This window comes from Herpailurus yagouaroundi, unplaced genomic scaffold, assembly GCF_014898765.1.
Source record: "Herpailurus yagouaroundi ecotype Mexico unplaced genomic scaffold, PumYag 184, whole genome shotgun sequence".
Lineage (NCBI taxonomy): Eukaryota > Metazoa > Chordata > Mammalia > Carnivora > Felidae > Herpailurus > Herpailurus yagouaroundi.
Window position 1 is genome coordinate 34,693,497 of NW_024412415.1, and position 19,973 is coordinate 34,713,469.

Below are 19,973 nucleotides of genomic sequence, written 5' to 3' on the forward strand. Positions count from 1 at the left end.
TAGCTAGAGAAGTTTTCACAGGTTTCCCGGCCATTCATTTTGTTTCTTTCCCGCAAGTTGCCTGTTGCCTCCATGCTGTCAATGTAGAGCCCAAGGTGGGGCTCGAACCGACGAACCGTGAAACCACAACCCGAGCCAGAGTCAAGAGTCGGACGCTCAACAGACTGAGCCACCCAGGCGCCCCTTGTTGACCTTTCTTTTTCTTCATCATAGATTTTACTTTCTGCGTCCTGTTCAATCATCCTTTCGCTCCTCGCCCTCCTCCCCTCTACTATTTTATCCCACAGGTTTAAAGACTTTAACCCCCCCTAGAATTTAGTCTTGGGTAGTGTGTGAGGTAGACAGCCATCTTCCCTCCATGAAGAAAGCCCATTCCTAGCACTACCTGCTGAATCCTCTTCTCCACTGATACATAATGCCACATGGGTCATAGTTGGATCATTATTTATAGGAGGGTCTGTGTATGGACTTTATTCTGCTCCATTGGTCTGTCTATTCACGCACCGACTGCTGACTGTAGCTTTTACTTAAGTCTTGATATCTGGAGGGCAAGGTCTCCTTTCTTATTCCTTTCCAAATTTATACTTGTTACTTTTGGTCCTTAACCCTTCAGATAAATTTTAGTGTTGGTGTCTCAAACTATATAGAAAATACCCTGGTTGGATTTTGCTTAACACTGTATTACAGGTTTCTGGGAAAGACAGCGTTTGAAATACAGTTGGATTTTCTCACCAAGGAATGTGGTATAACTTATGATCCATGTAGGTCTTTTTCAAAAACATTTCCTTCGATGAAACTTTGTATTTTTCTCCATAAAGGTCTCGTGTGGCTTCACTCAGATCTGTTCGTGGGTAGTCTTTGTTGCTATGGTAAATGCATTTTTTTTTCTTCATATTACATTTTCCTGATTGGTCGCGGCTTATGAATAGGAATGCTATTGATTAATGAATGTCGATTGTGGATCCAGCCACTTGACTGAACCCTCATATTTGCTTTGCGTGTACATTTTCTTTTTTTTTTTTTAATTTTTTTTTCAATGTTTATTTATTTTTGGGACAGAGAGAGACAGAGCATGAACGGGGGAGGGGCAGAGAGAGAGGGAGACACAGAATCGGAAACAGGCTCCAGGCTCTGAGCCATCAGCCCAGAGCCCGATGCGGGGCTCGAACTCACGGACCGCGAGATCGTGACCTGGCTGAAGTCGGACGCTTAACCGACTGCGCCACCCAGGCGCCCCTGCGTGTACATTTTCTAATGCATATAGCCATGTTATCTGCAAATAATTACAACTTTGCGTTTTCTCACTGCAATCATTGTACCTCGTTGATTTTTTATTTTGTCTTATTGCATTGGCCAGGGCCTCCAGAACTATGTTGAAAAGCAGCAATAGTAATGATCATTCTTGGGGGTTTTGTTGGCTGATTTTAAACCAGTACTCCTAAACCTTTAAAGTTTTTAAATTTATGACATTAAAGTATTTCCCTTCCTTCCTTCTTTCCTTAAGCTTATAGAATGGTTTTAGTTTCATCTTGTCCAAGACGTCTCTGTGTCCTCGTGGTTAAAGGGAATCGAACCCTTGCACAGCACCGCTATGATACCGAGGAGAGACAAGGTCCCAGCCGCATCTTTCTTCTGGCCTCTGCAGTCCAGAAGGTCCCAGGCGCCCACTTCTGAGCCATCACCTGCCCTGTCTCAGCTGCCTGGGAGAGGGCGGAGTCAGGGTCAGGGTGAGCACACCGTAGATTTTTCTGGGCACTGACTGAGGTGCCCTCATGGACGTGAGCAAGGCCTGAGCTGGGCGGGGGTGGAGTTGGGAGGGGGCTTCTTCTCCTTTCCTTTCTCTCCAGGGCTCGTCCCTTTGAGATCACGTATCTCCTCCTCTGCCCGTGGGATCCATTCCTTCCCACCTCTGGCTGAGAAAGTTCTGTGAGGACAAGCACTGTCCTATCGGTTTGAGCTTTGCACTCCGGCACTTAGAACTATGCCTGGCATATTAGATTTGCACTCGGTAAATGCTGGTTGGATGGATGGCTTGACAGATGGGTGGATTGGTGAGTTCTGGGTTCTCCAGGCAGGAGGCTGGTTTCCATGACTTTTCTTGGCCATCTTTTTCCATAAGCAATTTTTTTTTTTTCACCAGTACTGTTGAAGGGGCAGGAGCCCTCATCCTCTGGATTCGAAACGTCGTTCAGTCCTGCCCTCCTCGAGAGTATGCTGGTGATTTAAGGGGGAGGGAGATGTGATTTGTAATCCAGTTCAGGCTGTGTGACTTACTTGCCCTTTCTGGGCCTTAATGGTCGGTCCCATTTATTCAAGGGCTCAGTATAGATACCTCTTCAAATACAAAGGGTCCAATTTTAGTGTAATGTTTAAAAATGCTTCATGGGTACTGGAACAGAGCACATTTTATAGTAGCATAAGAAAAATAAAGCGGTGCATAACTGTGCAAGTTTTCAAAGGGTTCATCAGGTTTGTTTGCTATACTTCACGTTAAAGATAATGTTCCTTTTCAAGTACCGTGTTCTTGAAAAAAAAAATACGCTTTGTCATCATGAAACATTCGATGGCCAGTTTCTAATATTTAACAGTCTTGCTAAGGATCTTTCCAGCTGCAGTATCCAGAGGTCCGTATCTCTGGGCCTTCTCATGGACGCTCAAATTCAGAGACCCACTGCCCATGCTGGGGTTGAGCACCTTGGGGGTGGGGAACCGGGATGGGCAGTGGCTCAGAGGGACACCAGAAGGGCTGGCCTGGTCAGCTGTGGCTTGGAATGGCCTGGGCCCACGGACTAAAATCATGAAAGTGGCCTTCTGACAACCATACTCTCCCCGCTTTTAAATACGGCTCTCCTTGGGGCGCCTGGGGGGCTTAGCCGGTTAAGCGTCCAACTTCGGCTCAGGTCACGATCTCGTGGTTCGTGAGTTCGAGCCCCGCGTCGGCCTCTGTGCTGACAGCTAAGAGACTGCAACCTGCTTCGGATTCCGTGTCTCCCTCTCTCTCTGCCCCTCCCCTACTCACACTCTCTCTCTCAAAAATAAGTAAACATTAAAAAAAAAAAAAAATTAAATGCAGCTCCCTTGCTTCAAGCAACAGCAGAGCTTAAAGAACTCCAGAAGTCAGTTCACGTCTTGGCTTCAGTTCTGAGAATCTAGATGCCCAGCTCACAGAGAACTAGGGTCCCCTCCAGCAGGTTAAGAGCTCACCATTTACTCACCGGGGCTGCCCTGGGCCCCTGAAGCCCTGAGTGCTGCCCTCCAGGGAAGCCGGTCAAGCCGGACAGGTGTGGTGAGGTGTGGCCAACGCTAAGACTGCACGGGCCTGCGTCTTTGCAGGAAAAGAACAGTTCCGGTGACTTGGAAAAGGCCAGGAAATTGGCATGGAGACCTTCTGCCGCCCTGTTGGAGAGGGGGCAGGGGCAACCTGGGGGTATTGAGGAAGGGAGGCGGATTATTTGCTGCAAGCAGGCCCCTCTGCACAGACTAGAATCTGAGCACCTCACAAAGGTGCCAGCAGCAGAGGGGCCCTCAAAATGCAGTTTCAGGGGCCCCTGGGCGGCTCAGTCGGTCAAGCGGACTCTGGCTCAGGTCATGATCTCACGGTCCGTGAGTTCGAGCCCACAGAGCGTCGGGCTCTATGCCAAAGGCCTGGAGTCTGCTTCCGACCCCGTGTCTCCCTCTCTCTGCGCCCCTCCCCCACTCGCACTCAGTCTCTTTCTCTCAAAAATAAAATTAAAAAAAAAAAATGCATTTTCAGCTGCTGCTGGCCTGAGATGCTGGGTTTCCAACAAGCTGGGTGGAAAGCAGAGGGGAGCGGCCGGTGAGGCAGCACGCAGTGTGACAGTCGTCAGGGAAAAGCTTGGAGAGCTGGTAGAAGGGACAGCGGCGGTGACCACAGGCAGGAAACGAGGCGCCAGCGGCTGGTGCCCAGGGATGTGTCGCCAGCAGGGCTCACACAAATGAGGGGCTGTGCTGTCCCCCGACCTCAACTGTGAGCGCCCGTGGCTGAGACTTAATCTTGGTCGGCTCTCCATCCTTGACTGTGCCCAGGACCTCTGGGTAGGGCAGTCTTTCAGTCTTGTTCCCCTTTTCAGAAACGGTAGTGACCACCTCTGCCAGGGCAAGACGGGAGGCGAGGATTCTCCGACAGGCGTGTCTCATGGGGCCTGCAGTCCCCAGGCGGGTCCGGGGCACACGCAGAATGCTCTGGCCAGATAGCCCTTGGCTTCAATGCACAGACCCGGACGAACAAGGTGGGTGAGCTTTTACTCAAGTCCATGCAGCTCCGATGAACATTCCTCCAACCTGCTGGAAGCTTCTCCTCTAGAAGCCCGAGGGCATCCCTCTCCAGCTGGCCCACTCCTGTGCCTGCGGTCCGGCTGTCCTTCCTAGGCTAATAAAGACTGTGCTGTATTCTAATTGTAAACTCCTTTTAAAAACCGTTAAGTTCTTCCTTTTTTTGTGTGCAGTGACAGCGGGCCGTTGTGATTTATTTGGGACAACAGTAATGGGACGATTGTGACCAAGTACGGCGTTGGAAACCATGCTAGTCCCCAGCTTGAGGAGGAAATCCCAGAGCCCAGGAAGCACCCTCGCCCTGCCCCGCCTCCCTGGGGGCACTGGCCTGCATTCCCTACCCCGGCCCTTCTGCAAACCCTTCCTCTCAAGCCTTCAAACACCTCTGTGAACCAGACTTCAAGTTCACCGCCCGTAACATCTAACTTGAAGCTTAAGAAGGACGGCGGAGGCTTTCAGCGTCCAGATGGTCCTAGAACCTCCCACGTGAAGTTCGCGTTGCATTTTTTGCCCCAGACTTTTGCACTCACCGCTAAGACTTTGGTACAGGTCTGTAGTCCTCCCCTGAGGAACTCCGTCCTGCCCCTGTGTGCAAAGGAAATCCCAGCTCCCACCCACCACTCCCTGGTGCTGAGACCCGGGAGGTATGGAGCACACGCCCTTTCACTGTCCTGCAGGATGGGACTTTCAGGGGTTGGGGACAGCATGTGAAGTGCTCAAAAATGAGAAGAGCCTATGTTCAGGGACGACAAAGGGCATCACCCAGAACCCAGGGCATGAGGAGGGACAGTGGCCCCCAGTGGCTCTTCTTGGGGAGGACTGACAAGCGGGTGGGTAGGGGGTGGGGGGGGGGAGGAGGCAATTAAAACACGACAATCAAGCCAACCTTTAAATAGCAACTTTTAAAAATATAAAAACAGCTCATTACAATGACTTTTCACGTTCTTTTTTTTTTCTTCAGGAAATCAGGTTTTTCTACCCTCGCCCTCCCTTGCGGCTGGAGCCTTCGCAAGACGGCAGATGAACCAGAGAAAGAGAGAGAAATTCTGGAGACGGCCCCTCCCCCACCCTCAGAAAGGTACAGGGGGGGCCTCACCAGTCTCCATGGCCCCTGGGCTCCCCCCCCCCACCCCCCGTCAGGGGAGCTGCTCGCCCAGAGCAAGATCACTGAAGACCAGAAGTTTCCACTGGAGCCCCCCCTTCCTTCTCACCAGACAGAATCACACATTATAAAATAATCCATAAAAATGCAATATCAAAATTATCTTCCATATGCTACATCCGTGGAGAGCCCACCATCAGGGCTCACATCGGCCTTTACCTTTTCCTTAAGAGACGACGACGAAAAAAAAAAAAAAAAAGACCAAGGGAGGGAGGAAAAAAACCAAAACAAAACAAACCGACAAACCCAAATCCTAATACCTCAGAACATTCTGGTACCAACACGTGGTACCTGCAGGAGACCACTTGCTACCTGTCATCTGTTGGGGCTCAAGAGAGAGACTGCAACCGCGAGAAGTCGCCACAGTGTCGGGATCAGGGTCCCCGCCCGAGCCCTGGTCCCCCAGCCCTGCTGTGCTGCCCAGGGTGGGGCTGGGGGAGACGATCCCTTCGGACTCCCAACCCTGCAGGTGGATTACACTTTGCCCCTCTAGGGAGAGAGGAAGGGGTCAGAGGCAGGAAAAGGGGGAGAAGGCGTTTTATAAAGGACGTCGATTCTAATTCTTTTTATTCAAAAAAAAAAAAAAAAAAAAAGCACCCACATCAGTCGCTATTTTTCTCTGGTAGCTCCCTGAGCTGAGTTGCCATATGCTTTCCGCTTTTTGTCCTTTTTAGGTCGTGTCCGAAGATCAAGGACCAGGGATGGGGCTCCTTTTGAACCTCCATTTCTCCTCACCGTAACCAAGTGTGCACCAAAGAGAGAGAGCGAGGCAAGAGGGAAAGACAGAGCAAGAGTCGGACCCCTGAGAGAGAGGGAGGCGAGCGCAGGAGGCCACAGAGAATCAGACCTTTGTCGGCCCAGGCTGCCACCAAGCGCGCGCGGCCCGGCCACCGCCGGTGGGTCCTGCCGGCCTCGGGCAGCTCCCAAGTCCACGGGGAGGCGCGCTCGGCCCGGGGGGTGGGGGGGGGGGGCCCATTCCGGTCAGTCTGGTCACCGGCTGTGGCTCCCTTCCTCTACCCCCTCCACTCCCTCTCCGTTTGGCTCCCCCTCCCGGCCTCCCCTTCCCAAATGGGGATGTCCCTTTAAAAAAAAAAAAAAAAAAAAAAAAGCCACCCCCCCGAGTGGGTTACAAATACAGCAGGCGAAGTACACGGCTAGCGTTTTCGGTGGGAAGGGGCCCCCTCCCCCACTGACCAGTCCAAGATAGAGGAGTCTGTTATTTACATTTTTCACAAAGGTTGTGCGCTGCACAATCGGGAACAGGAGATTCCCTCCCTCCCCCAGCATAAACACGTGGTCTGCTCCAGTGTCCCCGACCCAGGGCAGGGGGAAGATAGAGATTCACGAGGGTGTCCGCGGGGGGGGGGGGGGGGGGGGGGTGGGGCGCTGGGGCCCCGAGCCTCCAAATCAATCTACTTGTAGCGTCTGTGCCAGGGTCGCGGAGGGGGAGGAGGAGGAGGAGGGACATCCATCGGAGTCCGTGAGACATGGGAGCCCGTGCCCAGGAGTCCAGACCGTGGCGGGTGCGCCCTCTCGGCCTGCCGGAGCGCAGCCCTGAACCGCTCGGCTGCCCGCCGCCAGCCTCCGCCAGCCTCGGGGCCCCTCGCGGGGTCGCCCTGTCACTGCCGAGTCCGTTTCTCCCAGAGTCTGACAGCCCTGTTAGAGTCCGTGTTTAGTAGATGACCTCATAAACCGTGGCCTTCTTGTCACCAGAGCCCGTTACAATATATTTGTCATCCGCCGAGATGTCACAACTCAAGACAGACGAGGATTCCTTGGACTGGAGGAGGCAAGGACAGGCGGGGGGGAGGGGAAAAAAGGCAGAAATTCACTTTCTTGGGACTCAGCACGACCGCAGGGCTATCTGCACGGCACCCCCTCTCCACGGCCCTGGAGCTCCCACCTCGGCGCACCCCGCGGGCCCTCCCAGCGTAGCCCGGAGAGGCACTTCCGGGGACAGATGCCCCTTCCTCCCCGCCGCCCCCCAGAAAAAGCTCATTAACAGGGTCCAGCACGATCTCGAAGTGGAATGGCTCCAAAGAGAACGCTGGAGCGTGAGCTTCTCCTCGGAGGTTACAGACAGGAAGGAGCACTTCTGAGCAGGGTGTGAGCATTCTGAGAAGTGCTCAGAAGGAGCACTTCTGAGCAGGCCTGAGCCTCAGCCTGCTGAGCTGGGGAGGGGTCCACACCCAACCTGAAGCGTCCAGCGTGACTGGGGAGACTCTGAATGTTATGCCGGACACCAGACCTTCCCCAGCACGGATCCTGGAGGCGGCTTGACAGCTGGGAGCACGGGAGCACATTGTATGTGTGTGCTGTGTGTGTGTGTGTATAAGAGTGCGCATGCTGTGCGTGTGAAAGTGTGAGTGAAATGTGTGCTACGTATGAGTGTGCGTGTGCGTGTGCTGTGTGGGGGGGGCAAGAGTGTGTATAATTGAGAGGGCAGTGCGTTGGAACCCAGATCTTCAGAAACCAGGAAAAGTCCCTTCCCCCGCTCGTGTCTTTGCAGACCCTTCTTCCTGCAGCACCTCTCTCCTTACACCGAGGTGTCGACATAAAGGACAAAGTCACCTGAACGCCGGCTAACGCTGCTCTGGAAAGAGCTGTCCAGTTTGCTCCACTGCCCGGTGCACATCCTGTGACCGCCCAGCGCAAAGGCCAGAGCCGAGAGCATGACGGGACTCCCCCTGGCTCTAGGGATCCTACGAGAACCCCTGACTAAAAGCCCTCGCCCTGCAGGGTGTGTCCCGCTGCCGTGTCCAAGGCCTTGCCTCCGGGGAACCCGTCCTGGACCGCCATCCGGTGGGGGCTGGAAGGGGCCGGGGCAAGTCCTGCGTTGCCTCCCACCAGCCCCATCCCCGTGGGTGGGTCCCAACTCTGGGCAGAATTCTGGGCGCTCGGATGGCGGGCAGTACCTGGAATATGCTGGCTCCGTACGGGGTCCTCCAGGCGTTGAGGAGGTTGTCCTTCCCAGTGCTCACGAACCACTTGCCTACGACAGGGAGGCAAAGGGGACGTCAGCTTGTGGCTTGCTGCCCCGGACGGAAGGCAGGACCCACCCCAGACAAGGCTGGCTGCCATGGGAACGCGGCGTGAGCGGCCAACCAGTGCGTGGTCAGACCCTCGGCCGGTGGGGGGCATTCGGTCAGCGAGACCCGTCACCGGCTCACACCCATAGAACACCTTTCTCCGCGGTCAAGGGCGGGCGAGGGGAGCAGCTGGATGGGCAAAGGTAGGATATGCAGTTAACTCCAGACATCACACTTCCCCCAAAAGATTCTTTTTAAAGCCAGTAGTCGGCTGACCCTTCTCATTTTTACTACGGGAAGGCGGCAGGAAGTACGAGAAATGGCGAGGCCCTGAGGTCTGGAGACCCAGCTGAAGCCAGTGGTCAGCGGGCACTCTTCCTCTGCAGGCCGCCCTGCCAGGGCCCTGCCCGTGCTAATGCCAAAGCCACGCAGAGGCCCCAGAGAAAGACCCGCTGGGGTTCAGAGAGGATGAGAGGTGTCCAGGGCAGCAAAGCTAGTCGGGCGCGGGGGAAGCAGATGTCCCAGTCCGGGGCCATCGGCCATCGCAGCCCGCGGTCTCAGCCGCCTGGAGGAAAGGCTCACGAGGCTGTGAGCATTGTTCCTCTGGCCCACAGGCCTGCAGGGACTGGCTCTGGCCGGGCGCCATGAGAGCTTGGCACCCTGTGGCAGTATCTGCATCCCCGGGATAAGGATGGGGGGGCGGGGGGAGGGACAGTGGTCGCGATCAGGAGGTCCGATTCCAGGACGTGGCTCACTCCAGGGCTCTGACTTTCTAGAAGCTTTAGGGGCCCTCCTCTGCGCCGGGCTCCCGGCTCCCCGAGGCTCACCGCAGTAGGCGAACTTGAGGGAGAGCACGCAGCTCTCGTGCAGGTGCAGCTGGTACTTGTCGGGCTTGGTGTGGTGCAGCACCTCTACGTTGCTACTCTCCATGCCCACGGCCAGCCACTCCCCGGTGGGGCAGTAGCCCAGCGAGAAGATCTGCAGGGGGGGAGGGGCCAGACTAGGTTCAGCTCCTCTGCCCTCGGGGCCCCAGGGGGCTCCCCAGAGGCCTGCTCGGGGACCCTGAGGGCAGGAGCCCAGCACTCCTGCTCCCATCGCCTCCCCACTTGCGATTTATTTGCGAGGCGGAGCCCCTCTCCCTCGGCCCTGGAGTCCCTTTATAGGCGAGGAAGTTGAGGCTCAGAGAGGCTGCTGACTCCACAAAGTGGTACAGCCAGCATTCCGGCTCCGAATTTCACTTTCAAAGTGACTCTGTCTCTGGGATTCCTGCCTTGCCTTGAGAAAAAAAGTGAATACACAGGGGCGCCTGGGTGGCTCAGTCGGTTTGGGCGTCTGACTCTTGATTTCGGCTCAGGTCATGATCCCAGGGTCATAGGATCGAGCCCCACGTGGGGCTCCACGCCCAGCTTGGGATTCTCTCTCCCTCTCTCCCTGCCCCTCCCCTGCTCGTGCGCTCTCTCTCTCTCTCAAAAAAAAAAAACAAAAAAAAAAACAAGCATCAACAAGTAAAATTTAAAAATTGAAATAAAACAATAAAATAGTAAATATATATGGTTGAAATATTAAGATAAGTAATACAAGTAACAATGGGAAATTAGGATACTTGGCATTTATAGAGAATTTTCTAGGAGCCAGGCTGTGGCTAGGCTTTCAGAAGAGGGACCACTTTCGCTGCCCACATCAGACCTAGGAGGTTGCTACTGCTGTGCTCATCCCATAAGGGACAAGACCAAGGCCAAGGTGCTCAACAAAGTGCTCAAGTGAGAACCAGATCTGAGCAGCTGGGTCAAGTACGTCCAACTCCAAGGCTCTGTCGATTCTATTTTATTGCTGCTTCCTCCAGGAAGCCTTCCAAGGCGGCTCAGGTTGGTCTCAGGTCCATTTGCAACGGTTGCCTGTGAGGGCCCCCTTGTCCCGACCCAGCCATTCGGAGCCCGGGAGGGAGGGGAGCGCGCTGTCCTGGGCGAGGGGGAGGAGAGCACACACCTGGGAGGTGAAGTCGTGCTGCTGCAGCTGGCGGCCCTCCCGGAGGTCCCAGGAGCGCACAGTGTTGTCCAGGCCTCCGGTCCACAGCTTGGTGCCATCGTGGGAGATGTCTATGCAGCTGGCCCCGTCTGTGTGGCCCTGGAACTGCCTATGAAAGCCAAGCGGGGAGAAGGGGAGAGCCACTAAGTGCCAAGCGGGCAGCTATCCGAGGAGGCGGGCCGGCTCTGTCTGTGCAGAAGGGGAAACTGAGGCCTAGAAGGGGGTCTACCACGCACGCATGGTCCTTTGCTGAGCCGCCGGGCTGGGCTTCCGCCTACCCAAGAGTCTCCCCTACAGGTGGGTCCTGGAGACAGGTGCATAACGGCAGGGGGCGGGGGGGGGGGGGGGGGCGGGGGGCAGGGGGAGAGGCTCCTGCTTCGTTCTTTATCCACATCCTCCTTCCCCTGCCTGAGCTATGGGGCTGAGGCCATCAACAAGCTGCAAGCTATCAGGACCAACAGACACAGCCAGTCCTGCACTGCACTCTTATCTCCGAGGACGGGCTTCACCATGCCCGCTTCACACAGGGGAAACTGAGGCACGGGGTTGAGTGGCTTGCACAAGGTCATAGCGGGGGCAGGATTCACACCCGGCAGTGGCTCCCGAGGCCCCATAAGAACCACCAAGTGACACTGCTCCGACCTTCTGGTCCCGAGGCCTCCTCCTTCCTCAGTTCTCGCCCTCTGCTCACCTCTGCCGCTCTGAATCCCCCGTTCCCTGACCTGCTCCAGCTCCCCGCTCCCCGGAGCCTTCCGTGGGGGGTGGGGGGGATCCTCTATCCTCTGGCACAAGGCTGTCCCCTCACCCGCTCTGCCGTGGCCACCCCACGGAGCCTCATAGCACCTCCGAAGAGCCCGGTTACGACCGGCGCAAAGCTTCCCGAGGAGGAGGCTCCCCTGGTCCGTCCCGCGGCCTCACCTGACCAGGGTCTGGTTGTGCAGGTCCCACACGGCAATGTTCCCGTCGCTGCAGCAGGAGAAGCAGACTTTGGCATCGGGGCTGATGGCCAGGGCGTAGCAGGCGGGAGCCGAGGAGGTCAGCTCGGCCTTGATGCGGGGTGTGGGGGAGGCCAGGTCCCAGATGGTGAGCGTGCTGGCCTCCCCGCCCACGATGAGCGTGCGCCCGTCGGGAAGCAGCTTACAGGAGCGGATGTAGTTGTCCCTGTTCTGGGCAGAGAAGGGACAGTGTCGAGCTCCGTCCGCCTCCCCTCGCCAGGGACCAGAGGGGTCCCGTTCAGCGACACTGAGCGCCCTTCGCCACCCCTGCTCACGTCCCGCCCTCACTCGTTCACCACCCTTCCATCTTTCATGCACCTCCTCACGAACCCCAGGAAGCCCGGGATCATCGGCACGTCGGGACGTTAAAACCGGGGCTCGGGGACGTCAGCCAGCTCGCTCGGTGGCCCGGCCAGTAGAGGGCCGCGCCAGGCTGCCCCTCCGCCCGCTGGCGGAGGCCTACGGCCCAGGGTCCTCACCAGGCAGTCCAGCTGGGAGATGGGGCTCTTGCTGCCCGGCTGGCTGATGTCCCAGATCTTCACGCAGCCCTTGCCGCCTGTGTAGACGTGCCGCGTGGGGTTGCTGATGGTCACGGCGCACACCACCTCCCCGTGGCTCAGCGTGTTGATCTGCCGGGCGTGCCGTGGGATGCCGGGGCCCGCCAGGGCGTCGTGGGGGAAGGGCACAGGCTGCATCTGCCCATCGGCGCTCACGTGGAACGAGTAGGCTCTGAAAGGGAGACGCGACCCTTCCGTCAACCCCCGCCCCCCCACCATCCTCTCTCTGTTCCCATGAGTCCTGCCCGGGCCGGACGGCACCAGCCCGCACACGCTCCCCAGCTCTCAGGGAACCCAGTAACACCCCCCAGCCTCCTTGGTTTGGCTCTACCAGGGTAGGGGATTTACTCAGTATCCCAACCTTGGCTTCCGCTCCTGGTCACATCCCCTCAGCTCCAAGCCAGGTCACCAGCACCCCAGCCCCCCACCCCGGCCCTCCCTGTGCCTCAGAATGCCCTCTCCTACCATTTACCAGCTTGGATGTTACCTCCTCCTTTAGAAGCCCCGGGGTAACACGAGGGGGGACATAGGTCTGCCCCCCCTGCTGATGCAGCTCCCCTCATTTGGTTATGGAGGCCCCCTGGGCTCAAGTGCTCCCCATGCAGCGGGAGCCCCAGGGCTGAGCAGGAGCCGTCTCCCGGGCTGCAACCTGATCTATGAGTGCCTCTGGAGGGGAGACCCTTCCCAAGGGGACGTCTGCCAGGGCAGGGGATAGGGGCGGGGGACGGCGAGCTTTCCCCAAGAAGCATGCGACACACATAGCCAGAGCGTACGGTTTTCCACCAGGAATGGAGGCCAGGCTTGAGGGCAGGCCCGTGGCCCGCATGGGAGGGTGAGGGTCAAAGCCAACCTGAAAGGCAAGACGAGGCCAGCTCTTAGTGAGGGGCGCCGCCACCCATCCCCCTGGCGTCTTCCTTCACCACTTCCGACGTCCTGCCCACACAGCACCGCCCCTTCCCAACCCGGAAGCCAGCCGCGCAGAGCCTGCTTTTTCAGAGGAAACACGGGCCCAGCGGGCCCAAAAGTCTTGTCCAGGACAGTGGCAGGGACAGGGTGACAGTCCAGGCCCACCAACCCTGAGCCAGTGTTCTGGATCCCCCCCACCCCACCCGCCCTCCCGGCTCCACGAGGCACAGTCCCACTCCATTCCCTCCCCTGGTGTCCGACGGGCCCGTCATGAGGACAGGAGGCCATCCCAGAGACGCACTGTCCCCTGAAAAAAGCACCCCTCTCTGCTGACCCCGGTCTGAACCCATCCTCCGTATGGCAAACAGCCTCATTCACCAAACCCATGCCACGCGGAAGCCACTGGCCTCCTTTGGGGATTCCCATCCCCCCAGGGCCCAGAAAAAGAGGTAATCGCCCCACTTCCCAGATGGAAAAAGACAGCCCTCGGAGGCTGAGCTGCACAAGGTCACGTGATGACTAATGGGCAAAAGGAGGCGGGAACCACGTCTGCTGACCCCAAAGCGTATGTTCCTTCCGCTTTCTAAGAAACAACCCCACCGGCTCCCCACTCCTGGCCCACTTCCACCCCCCAAAAGGAGCCAAAAGGTCTACGTACAGCTCCAAAGCTCACCATTGGCGATCGGCCATAGGCGGCGGCAGCCGCGGCCGCGGCCGCACTCATCTGGGGTGGGATGTTGTGGAGGCCGGCGTAGGCGCTGGGGCTGGTGAGCGAGCCGTTCATCTCGTGGTGGCTCATCATGGCAAAGGGCGCCGCGTAGGAGCTGGTGATGGAGATTGGAGTGCGCAGGGCTGAGGCTGCAAGGAGGAGGAAGTCAGCTGGGGGAGACCCTCAGGGGGAGGGGGCCCCCCTCCCCCCCTCCGGGACAAAGCTCAGGCCACCAGGCCGCCTTGCTTCCTGCATTTCCTGCATTGGAAAGCTGCCGGCTCCAGGCAATCCTCGGGGACTGAACCCCCCCCCCCAACTGGGATCCTGGTCTTCACGGCCCAAGAAGGTTCAAGCTGAGAGATGCGCCCACCTCTTTTTATAAGGCAGGACTCAAGAGGCCCAGAGAAGGAAGTTTGTTGCGTGTCTCAAAGAACTAATGACAGAGGTGGGGACGGACCACAGGTAACCCGACTTGTCTGAAGCTCCTCCCATGTGCCAAGTCCAACAGGGGCCCTCCCAGTAAGCCCTGCCGTCAGTGTGGACGCAGCCGGCATCCGTGTCCTCCTCTGACCTGACCGCGAAGTCCCCCTGGAGGCCCGGGGAGAGCCCCAACTCCCACACGCTCCCTGGTGCTCTGGCTCCAGCCCCGCCCCGGGGCACACGCCTCCCCTCAAACACGGTCGACCCAGCCTCATCGTGCCTACCCATTATACCTATCGGGTCCATGCCTGGAGGTTTGCCCGGCATCGACCGGAGCCCTGGGGTGGTGCTGGTGCCTGGGGTCGGGGCATCGTTCCTCGGAGTAGGCGTGTTGGACTTGAGCCCAGGGGTAGAGGATTTGTCATTCTGAACAGGGAAGACATGAAGATTCCTTTGTCCCCAGAGCTGGGCCCTTGGAGCTGGCCACGACACCCAGCTGCCCGACAGCCCCTCAATTCTTGCCCCACCTTGTGCGGCAGGGACTTGGGGTGACTGACTGCTCCCATCGTATGGATGCGGCAACCAAGGCTCAGAAACATTAACTGGCAGCCCGAGGCCCAGCCGGTAAGTGGTAAAGCCAGGACTGGCACCGGGGCCAAACCCCAATCCATGGTCTTCGTACTCCACCCCTCTGCCCTCCAGTGATCACCGCTCCGGCCTCTTTTCCAGAGACTTTTGCCCCCACCCCCACCTGCCCCAGCCCCCTGCTTCTGGGGTGCCAGTGGCAGGCCCCACATACATGACCAAGGTCTTTGGTCTTGGAAGAGGGTGTGCTGCTGGACGAGGCCACTGAGGCGGGGCTGGTGGGGGCATCCTTCTTCAGGCCTCGGGCCTTGTCCAGCCCATTCTCAGGAGGGGAGTGTGCCGGGCTGACCCGCGGCGTCGCTGGGTCCTAAAAGCACAAGCACAGAGATGCGTGGAAATCAACAAGCAGCCTGGAGTCCTCCCTGCTCTGGGAATGGGAAGGGAGTGCGCCAGCTGTTGGGGAGAGGAGCTTGGCTGGAAGAGACTGGGGGGCCTCAAAGTGGGGGCGACTCGTTCTTAACGATCTGGTCTCACCCCTTCATCTCACAGATGGAGAGACAGGGGCCTGCGCGGGGGTGGGGGGTGGTAACCAGCCGAAGATCAAACACAAGTTCAGGACTCATATTTGGGCGGTGGGGTCTCCTGGCCTCGGGTAGGTCGCTCCAGTCCTCGTCCCCTGCCAAAACTGATCCCGAGGGGCTCACAACCCCCTACTCTCGAGATCCCAGGGGTGGTGGGGATAACAGATCTGACCTCGAGGACCTGGCCCTCCCCTGGGATCCTTGGGGCACACCTGCACTGTCCAACCGAGGTTCCCATCCTAAGGAACCCCAGCCACCCGGCAGCAAAGCCCTGTCCTCCTCCTCCTGACCAGCCTGGTGCCCCAGCCCCGGAGGCCTCGGTGCCCTGCTCGGGGCATGTCAGTAATGTCTGTGCAGCAGCTGAGACACAACAGCTCCTAGGCAGGAAAGGGTTCCAAGCCGAGCACGCTGCCACCTGGGCCTGTGCTCACCTCATTGGAAACATCCACCACCAGATCATCACTCTTGTCCCCGTCACTGTCCTGCAAGCAAGAGACAAGCCAGTAAGGAGGCCACCCCCGCCACACCCCCGTTGAGGCGTGAACCACCGCGGGTATCCAGCATCCGGGATCTGAACCTGGGCCAAACCCCAAAGCCCAGGCTCTTGTCTCCCAGCCCAGCCCCCCAGCCCTGCTCCGGGTCACTCTGCTCCGTGCCCACTGGCAGCCTGACCGATACCTGCCGATACCTGTTATGGTATTTCTGAGCCCCCCCTCCAACGTGTCTCTCTGGAGCCACACAGCTCCTTGCAGCCGGCTTCATACCCACCATTGCGGACAAGGAAGTATGCTAGGCTCATTGTATCATTTCTGCTGCTGTGTGTGTGTGTGGTGGTGGGGGGGGGGGGTGGTGATCAGCCTCTCGCCCGGAAATGTGGGCGACATATCCAAAGCCACAAGCAGCAAGGTGACCAAGTGGAGCCCAGCACCGCACGGCCCCCTTCTGTCGCTCCCAGCTCTCATCCCGCACAGCTTGGCCCGGAGCAGATACCATGACCACGCCGCTCGGTCAAAGTGTGGGGGTGCCAGCAAGGCCCCCGGAGCAGACCGAGGATTCTGGGAAGGCCGTGATGGCAGCATGGGGTCGCTGGCCCGGCTGTGGGAGGCGCCTCTGCTCTCTTCATCCATTCCCTCCTGGCTGTGGTGGCCCATGTGCACAGCGTGTGTGTGTGTGTGTGTGTGTGTGTGTGTGTATGGTCTCCACCCCCCCCCCCACACACACACCAGACAACCCAGCCTGTCCCCACCTGTGCCTCTGAGTCACCCACAAGTCAGGCCTGTGTGTTCTCCCACAACCCCAGCTCCCAGCACAGACCCAGTGGTGCCCACTAGGCCCTTAGACGTACGTATCGGCTCAGACTATCCTTCTCCTCTGCTTTCCGCTTCTTGGATTCCATGCTGTAGTCTGCGGAGCCCCGGTGCTTCTCACTGGCCCGGAGGCTTTCCGAGGGCGACACCGAGTTATTCTGGGAACGAGGAGATTCAGCGTGAACGTTTCGTGCACACCAAGACATTAGCTGAGTGCAGGTGGTTCAAGAGGGCAATGTCCTGCACCAATGGCCAGGCCCTCGAGGTCAGCTCTGTTCCATCGGGGCCTTGCCAGGGAAGCCTTCCCAGCTCTCCAGACTGGGTCCCCCCCCGGGAGAGGCCCGGGGAGCACAATTCCCTTTTGGAGCTGTGACGCTGCTAGTAAGTAAACAGGCTCGCACGGAGCTGTCTGCGTTCCGGCCTTCGAGACTGTGCGTTCCATGAGGGCCGGATGGATCACACCTCTCTCCGTCCACACCCATCCTGGGCCGGCCACGTACATTTGCTCAAAGAAGGGATAAGCCAAGTCTGCACTGAGTCTTGAAAGACGGGTCTCAGCCGACACACAGGGGCTGTGTGCAATACGTCATCAGCTGAACCCCACTGGAATGGGGGGACTGACCCGGAAGGAGAATGTTGGGCTGCCGACAGGCCTTCTAAGGGTATGTGGGCAACCTGGCATTTTGTGTGAACACCCTACTCCTCCACTGCAGGGCCTCCAGCAACTTCTGAGAAAGAGCAGTGTTTTAAAGAAACAAAAATCGCAACATCGGGAAGCCTTTCCCTCTGAAAGGTGGGAAAAGGTAGGAGGGCAGGTGGAATCATCCTTTCTGTAACGGTGGGAATGTAGGGGCCCCAAGGGGTTGGGAAACGTGCCCGAGGTCCCCCACTGGAGGCAACATAAAGGAAACCAAGGTTTCTCAAGCTTGGAAGGGCCCGATGAGTTCTCCCTTCAAACTCTAAGGTGAGAAAGCACAGCTATAGCTTGAAATTCCAGGCCTGGGAAGAGGGCCAATCGGCAAAGCGGGAACAGCACAGGCAGACAGGCCTGGGGACGGAGCTGTCCCAGGGGCGGGAGGGCGTCCTGCAGAGGAAGGGATCCCTGGGGCGGGCTCGGGATGCTGCCTGTGGCCACGAGTGGTTCTGTGGCTGTCAGCACCAGGCTGGGAAGCAGGGGTACCGGCCAGCAAACCTGTGCCCTTGCCCTCCGGGGGGCCGGGACAGATTCAATGTCCCTCGAGGGGGCTGCCGAGTTCACTCCTTTCCGAGAGACCCTCCTTCACTCACCACTCACCCACGCTTTTCTGAGCACCCACCCTGGATCAGGCCTGGGGCTTGGAGGAAGGAGCAAGACTCAGTCCAGCTACAGGCCGGCCCATCCACGGCCCACGCATCACAGACGCGCAGGCCACACAGGGCCACGGAGGGACCCCCGCTCGGCAGGGAAGGGTATCCCAAGGCGGAGGCCGGGTGAGCCTCTACCTCACGTCTCCCCACTTTTCTGGAGGCCAGTGCCGGCGTTTGGGTTGGGGGGGGGTGGTGGCGGAGGGGCGGGGGGCGCGGGGCACGGCGTGGGGACCAGCCACAGAACTTAATTTCCTTTTCCTAAGCCGGTTTCTGGGCAGCCCTTCCCTGCCAAGTTTCTGCCTGAAGCAAATTAAAATGGCAGAGTTATCAAGCCTTGGAAGAAAAAATGGAGGTTATAATGGGACTGCAGCTCAGCCTTCCCCACAGCCGTGCAGGAGCGGCGGCGAGGCGCACACGGCCGCAATTCAATTAGCCGCTGCGAGCGCCGGCAGGAAAATCACCGCCATTTCATTTCATTTCCTCCGACGGCGGCCACCCCGTGCTAAGCAGAATCGCTTCCAGCCCCTCTCCTCTCTCGGGGCGGGCGGGGAGCGGAGCCGAGGGGGGGCGTGCGGCGGCTCGTGTTTCTCCTTGCGACCCAGTACGTGGCTCGGAGAACAGCGAGCTCTTTCTTCTCATGCAGTCAGGCTGAAAACCCTCGCTGCTACCGGAGAGAGTCATGTCAGGCATTTAGCGGCATCGATCCAGCCCGCCTCTGGCTGGCAGGCGGCCAAAAAACTAAGTATTTTTTATTGCTTCGGCGAGGCAAGGAAATATGAATGAAGCTACCTCTAATTGGACTCCAGACTAAGCCCTCTGGGACGGCTTCCAGCCCGTCCAGCCGGCCCCCTTCCACCCGGCCGCGGCCCTGTCCTTCCTGCGGGGGCCTCATCTGTTGACAACCTGGTCCGCGAGGGGCCGCACACTTCCTCGGACGCCGTGGCCACAGGCGCACAGCCCTACGGCCTCGCCCGCCCTGAGCCGGGCGCCCGGGCCCCGGGCCGGATGGCGTCTCGATTCGTTCCCACCGGACTCTCCCGGGGCCGGAGCGTGCCCCCTCTGCTCGGAGTCTGCCGTGCATGCGTGTGGGTGCTGCAGGGTGAAGAGCTCAGCTCTTGGGGGTCCCCCCGGGGAGCTTCTTTGTGCAGAAAGCTTTCACAGACGGGGGCACAAAGCCAAACGCAAATAGCAATGGGGAGGAGGACAGAGGGCGTCGGGCTTCAAACCCTCGGTTCACGCCGCGGCAGGTGCCTTGTTCACCGGGTCATCTCCTCGATGCCACGTTCTGTGCCGAGGGGGCTTCCTAACCAGGCTGAGAGGCTGACTGGGCGGGAATATGCCCGTGTCACAGGTATAGAAACTGGCGCCCGGAGAGGCCAAGAGAGCTCCCCGGTGTTGCGTGAAGCCAGGACCAGCCCCGAGCCCTGAGGGGTCCAGTCCTATCTAGACAGACCACCTCTGCAAAAATGGCCACCTTTTGGAGGATCAACACTAAAGCAATCAAGACGGATTTTCAGCTTTAGTTGTTCCTTTCTGAGGTAGCCAGCCGTCACTGGGCCCAAATGTGGACCCAGAGCACGTGGGCCAGTCGCGGGGGGCCGAGAGCACCGTGGCTAATTGGATGGTTTATAAAGTCAGCCGGGAGGAGGGCCGGGAGGGAAGGGGGTCGGAATGGAGGGGCTGCCCGAGGAAGCTGCCGTCTAGATGGTTAGTTAACTGCCTGACCTTCCAAGTCCTGCTTAACACGAGGTAATAACCAAAGCCATCCTAACAGATTAGATGGCCCCAGATACAAGGACAGCGATGAGGAATAAAATAGCTTTGCTAATCGCTGCAGGATTTTTTTTATCCAGACTCCACTGCACTTATTCAGAAGGCTTATTCACTTGAAACAGAACCTCTGAGCCTCAGTGTGATCAGAAAGATTTACAGCAAATCTCAGAGCTGGCAGACACGCAGACAGCCTGGCCCTGATGCCTGCTCGCGAGCACTTTCTTAAACCGAGTTAAAGCCCAGGACAAGGAGAAACCTCAGGCGTTCGGAGGAAGCAAGGAGAA

The 19,973-nt window shown here is 58.3% G+C and overlaps 1 protein-coding gene across 9 annotated transcripts in view; it reads right to left on the reverse strand.

Moving 5' to 3' along the window:
* Window positions 1–5,176: 5,176 nt before the first annotated feature.
* Window positions 5,177–19,973, reverse strand: part of TLE3 (TLE family member 3, transcriptional corepressor) — a 51,958-nt gene continuing 37,161 nt past the window's right edge. For 2 of the 9 annotated variants that reach the window (XM_040493121.1, XM_040493120.1), the window contains 12 exons: window positions 16,608–16,727; window positions 15,694–15,744; window positions 14,896–15,048; window positions 14,381–14,522; window positions 13,626–13,825; window positions 12,835–12,911; window positions 11,984–12,233; window positions 11,428–11,675; window positions 10,471–10,618; window positions 9,312–9,462; window positions 8,371–8,447; window positions 5,177–7,235 (listed from right to left, as the gene is read on the reverse strand). In XM_040493121.1, the coding sequence (XP_040349055.1) occupies window positions 7,128–7,235; window positions 8,371–8,447; window positions 9,312–9,462; window positions 10,471–10,618; window positions 11,428–11,675; window positions 11,984–12,233; window positions 12,835–12,911; window positions 13,626–13,825; window positions 14,381–14,522; window positions 14,896–15,048; window positions 15,694–15,744; window positions 16,608–16,727 (1,725 nt within the window). In that variant the 3' untranslated portion in view covers window positions 5,177–7,127. Of the gene's footprint in view, window positions 7,236–7,455; window positions 7,739–8,370; window positions 8,448–9,311; window positions 9,463–10,470; window positions 10,619–11,427; window positions 11,676–11,983; window positions 12,234–12,834; window positions 12,912–13,625; window positions 13,826–14,380; window positions 14,523–14,895; window positions 15,049–15,693; window positions 15,745–16,607; window positions 16,728–19,973 lie in introns of those variants that run through there. The other 7 variants (XM_040493123.1, XM_040493124.1, XM_040493122.1 and 4 more) reach the window with 7 other exon arrangements.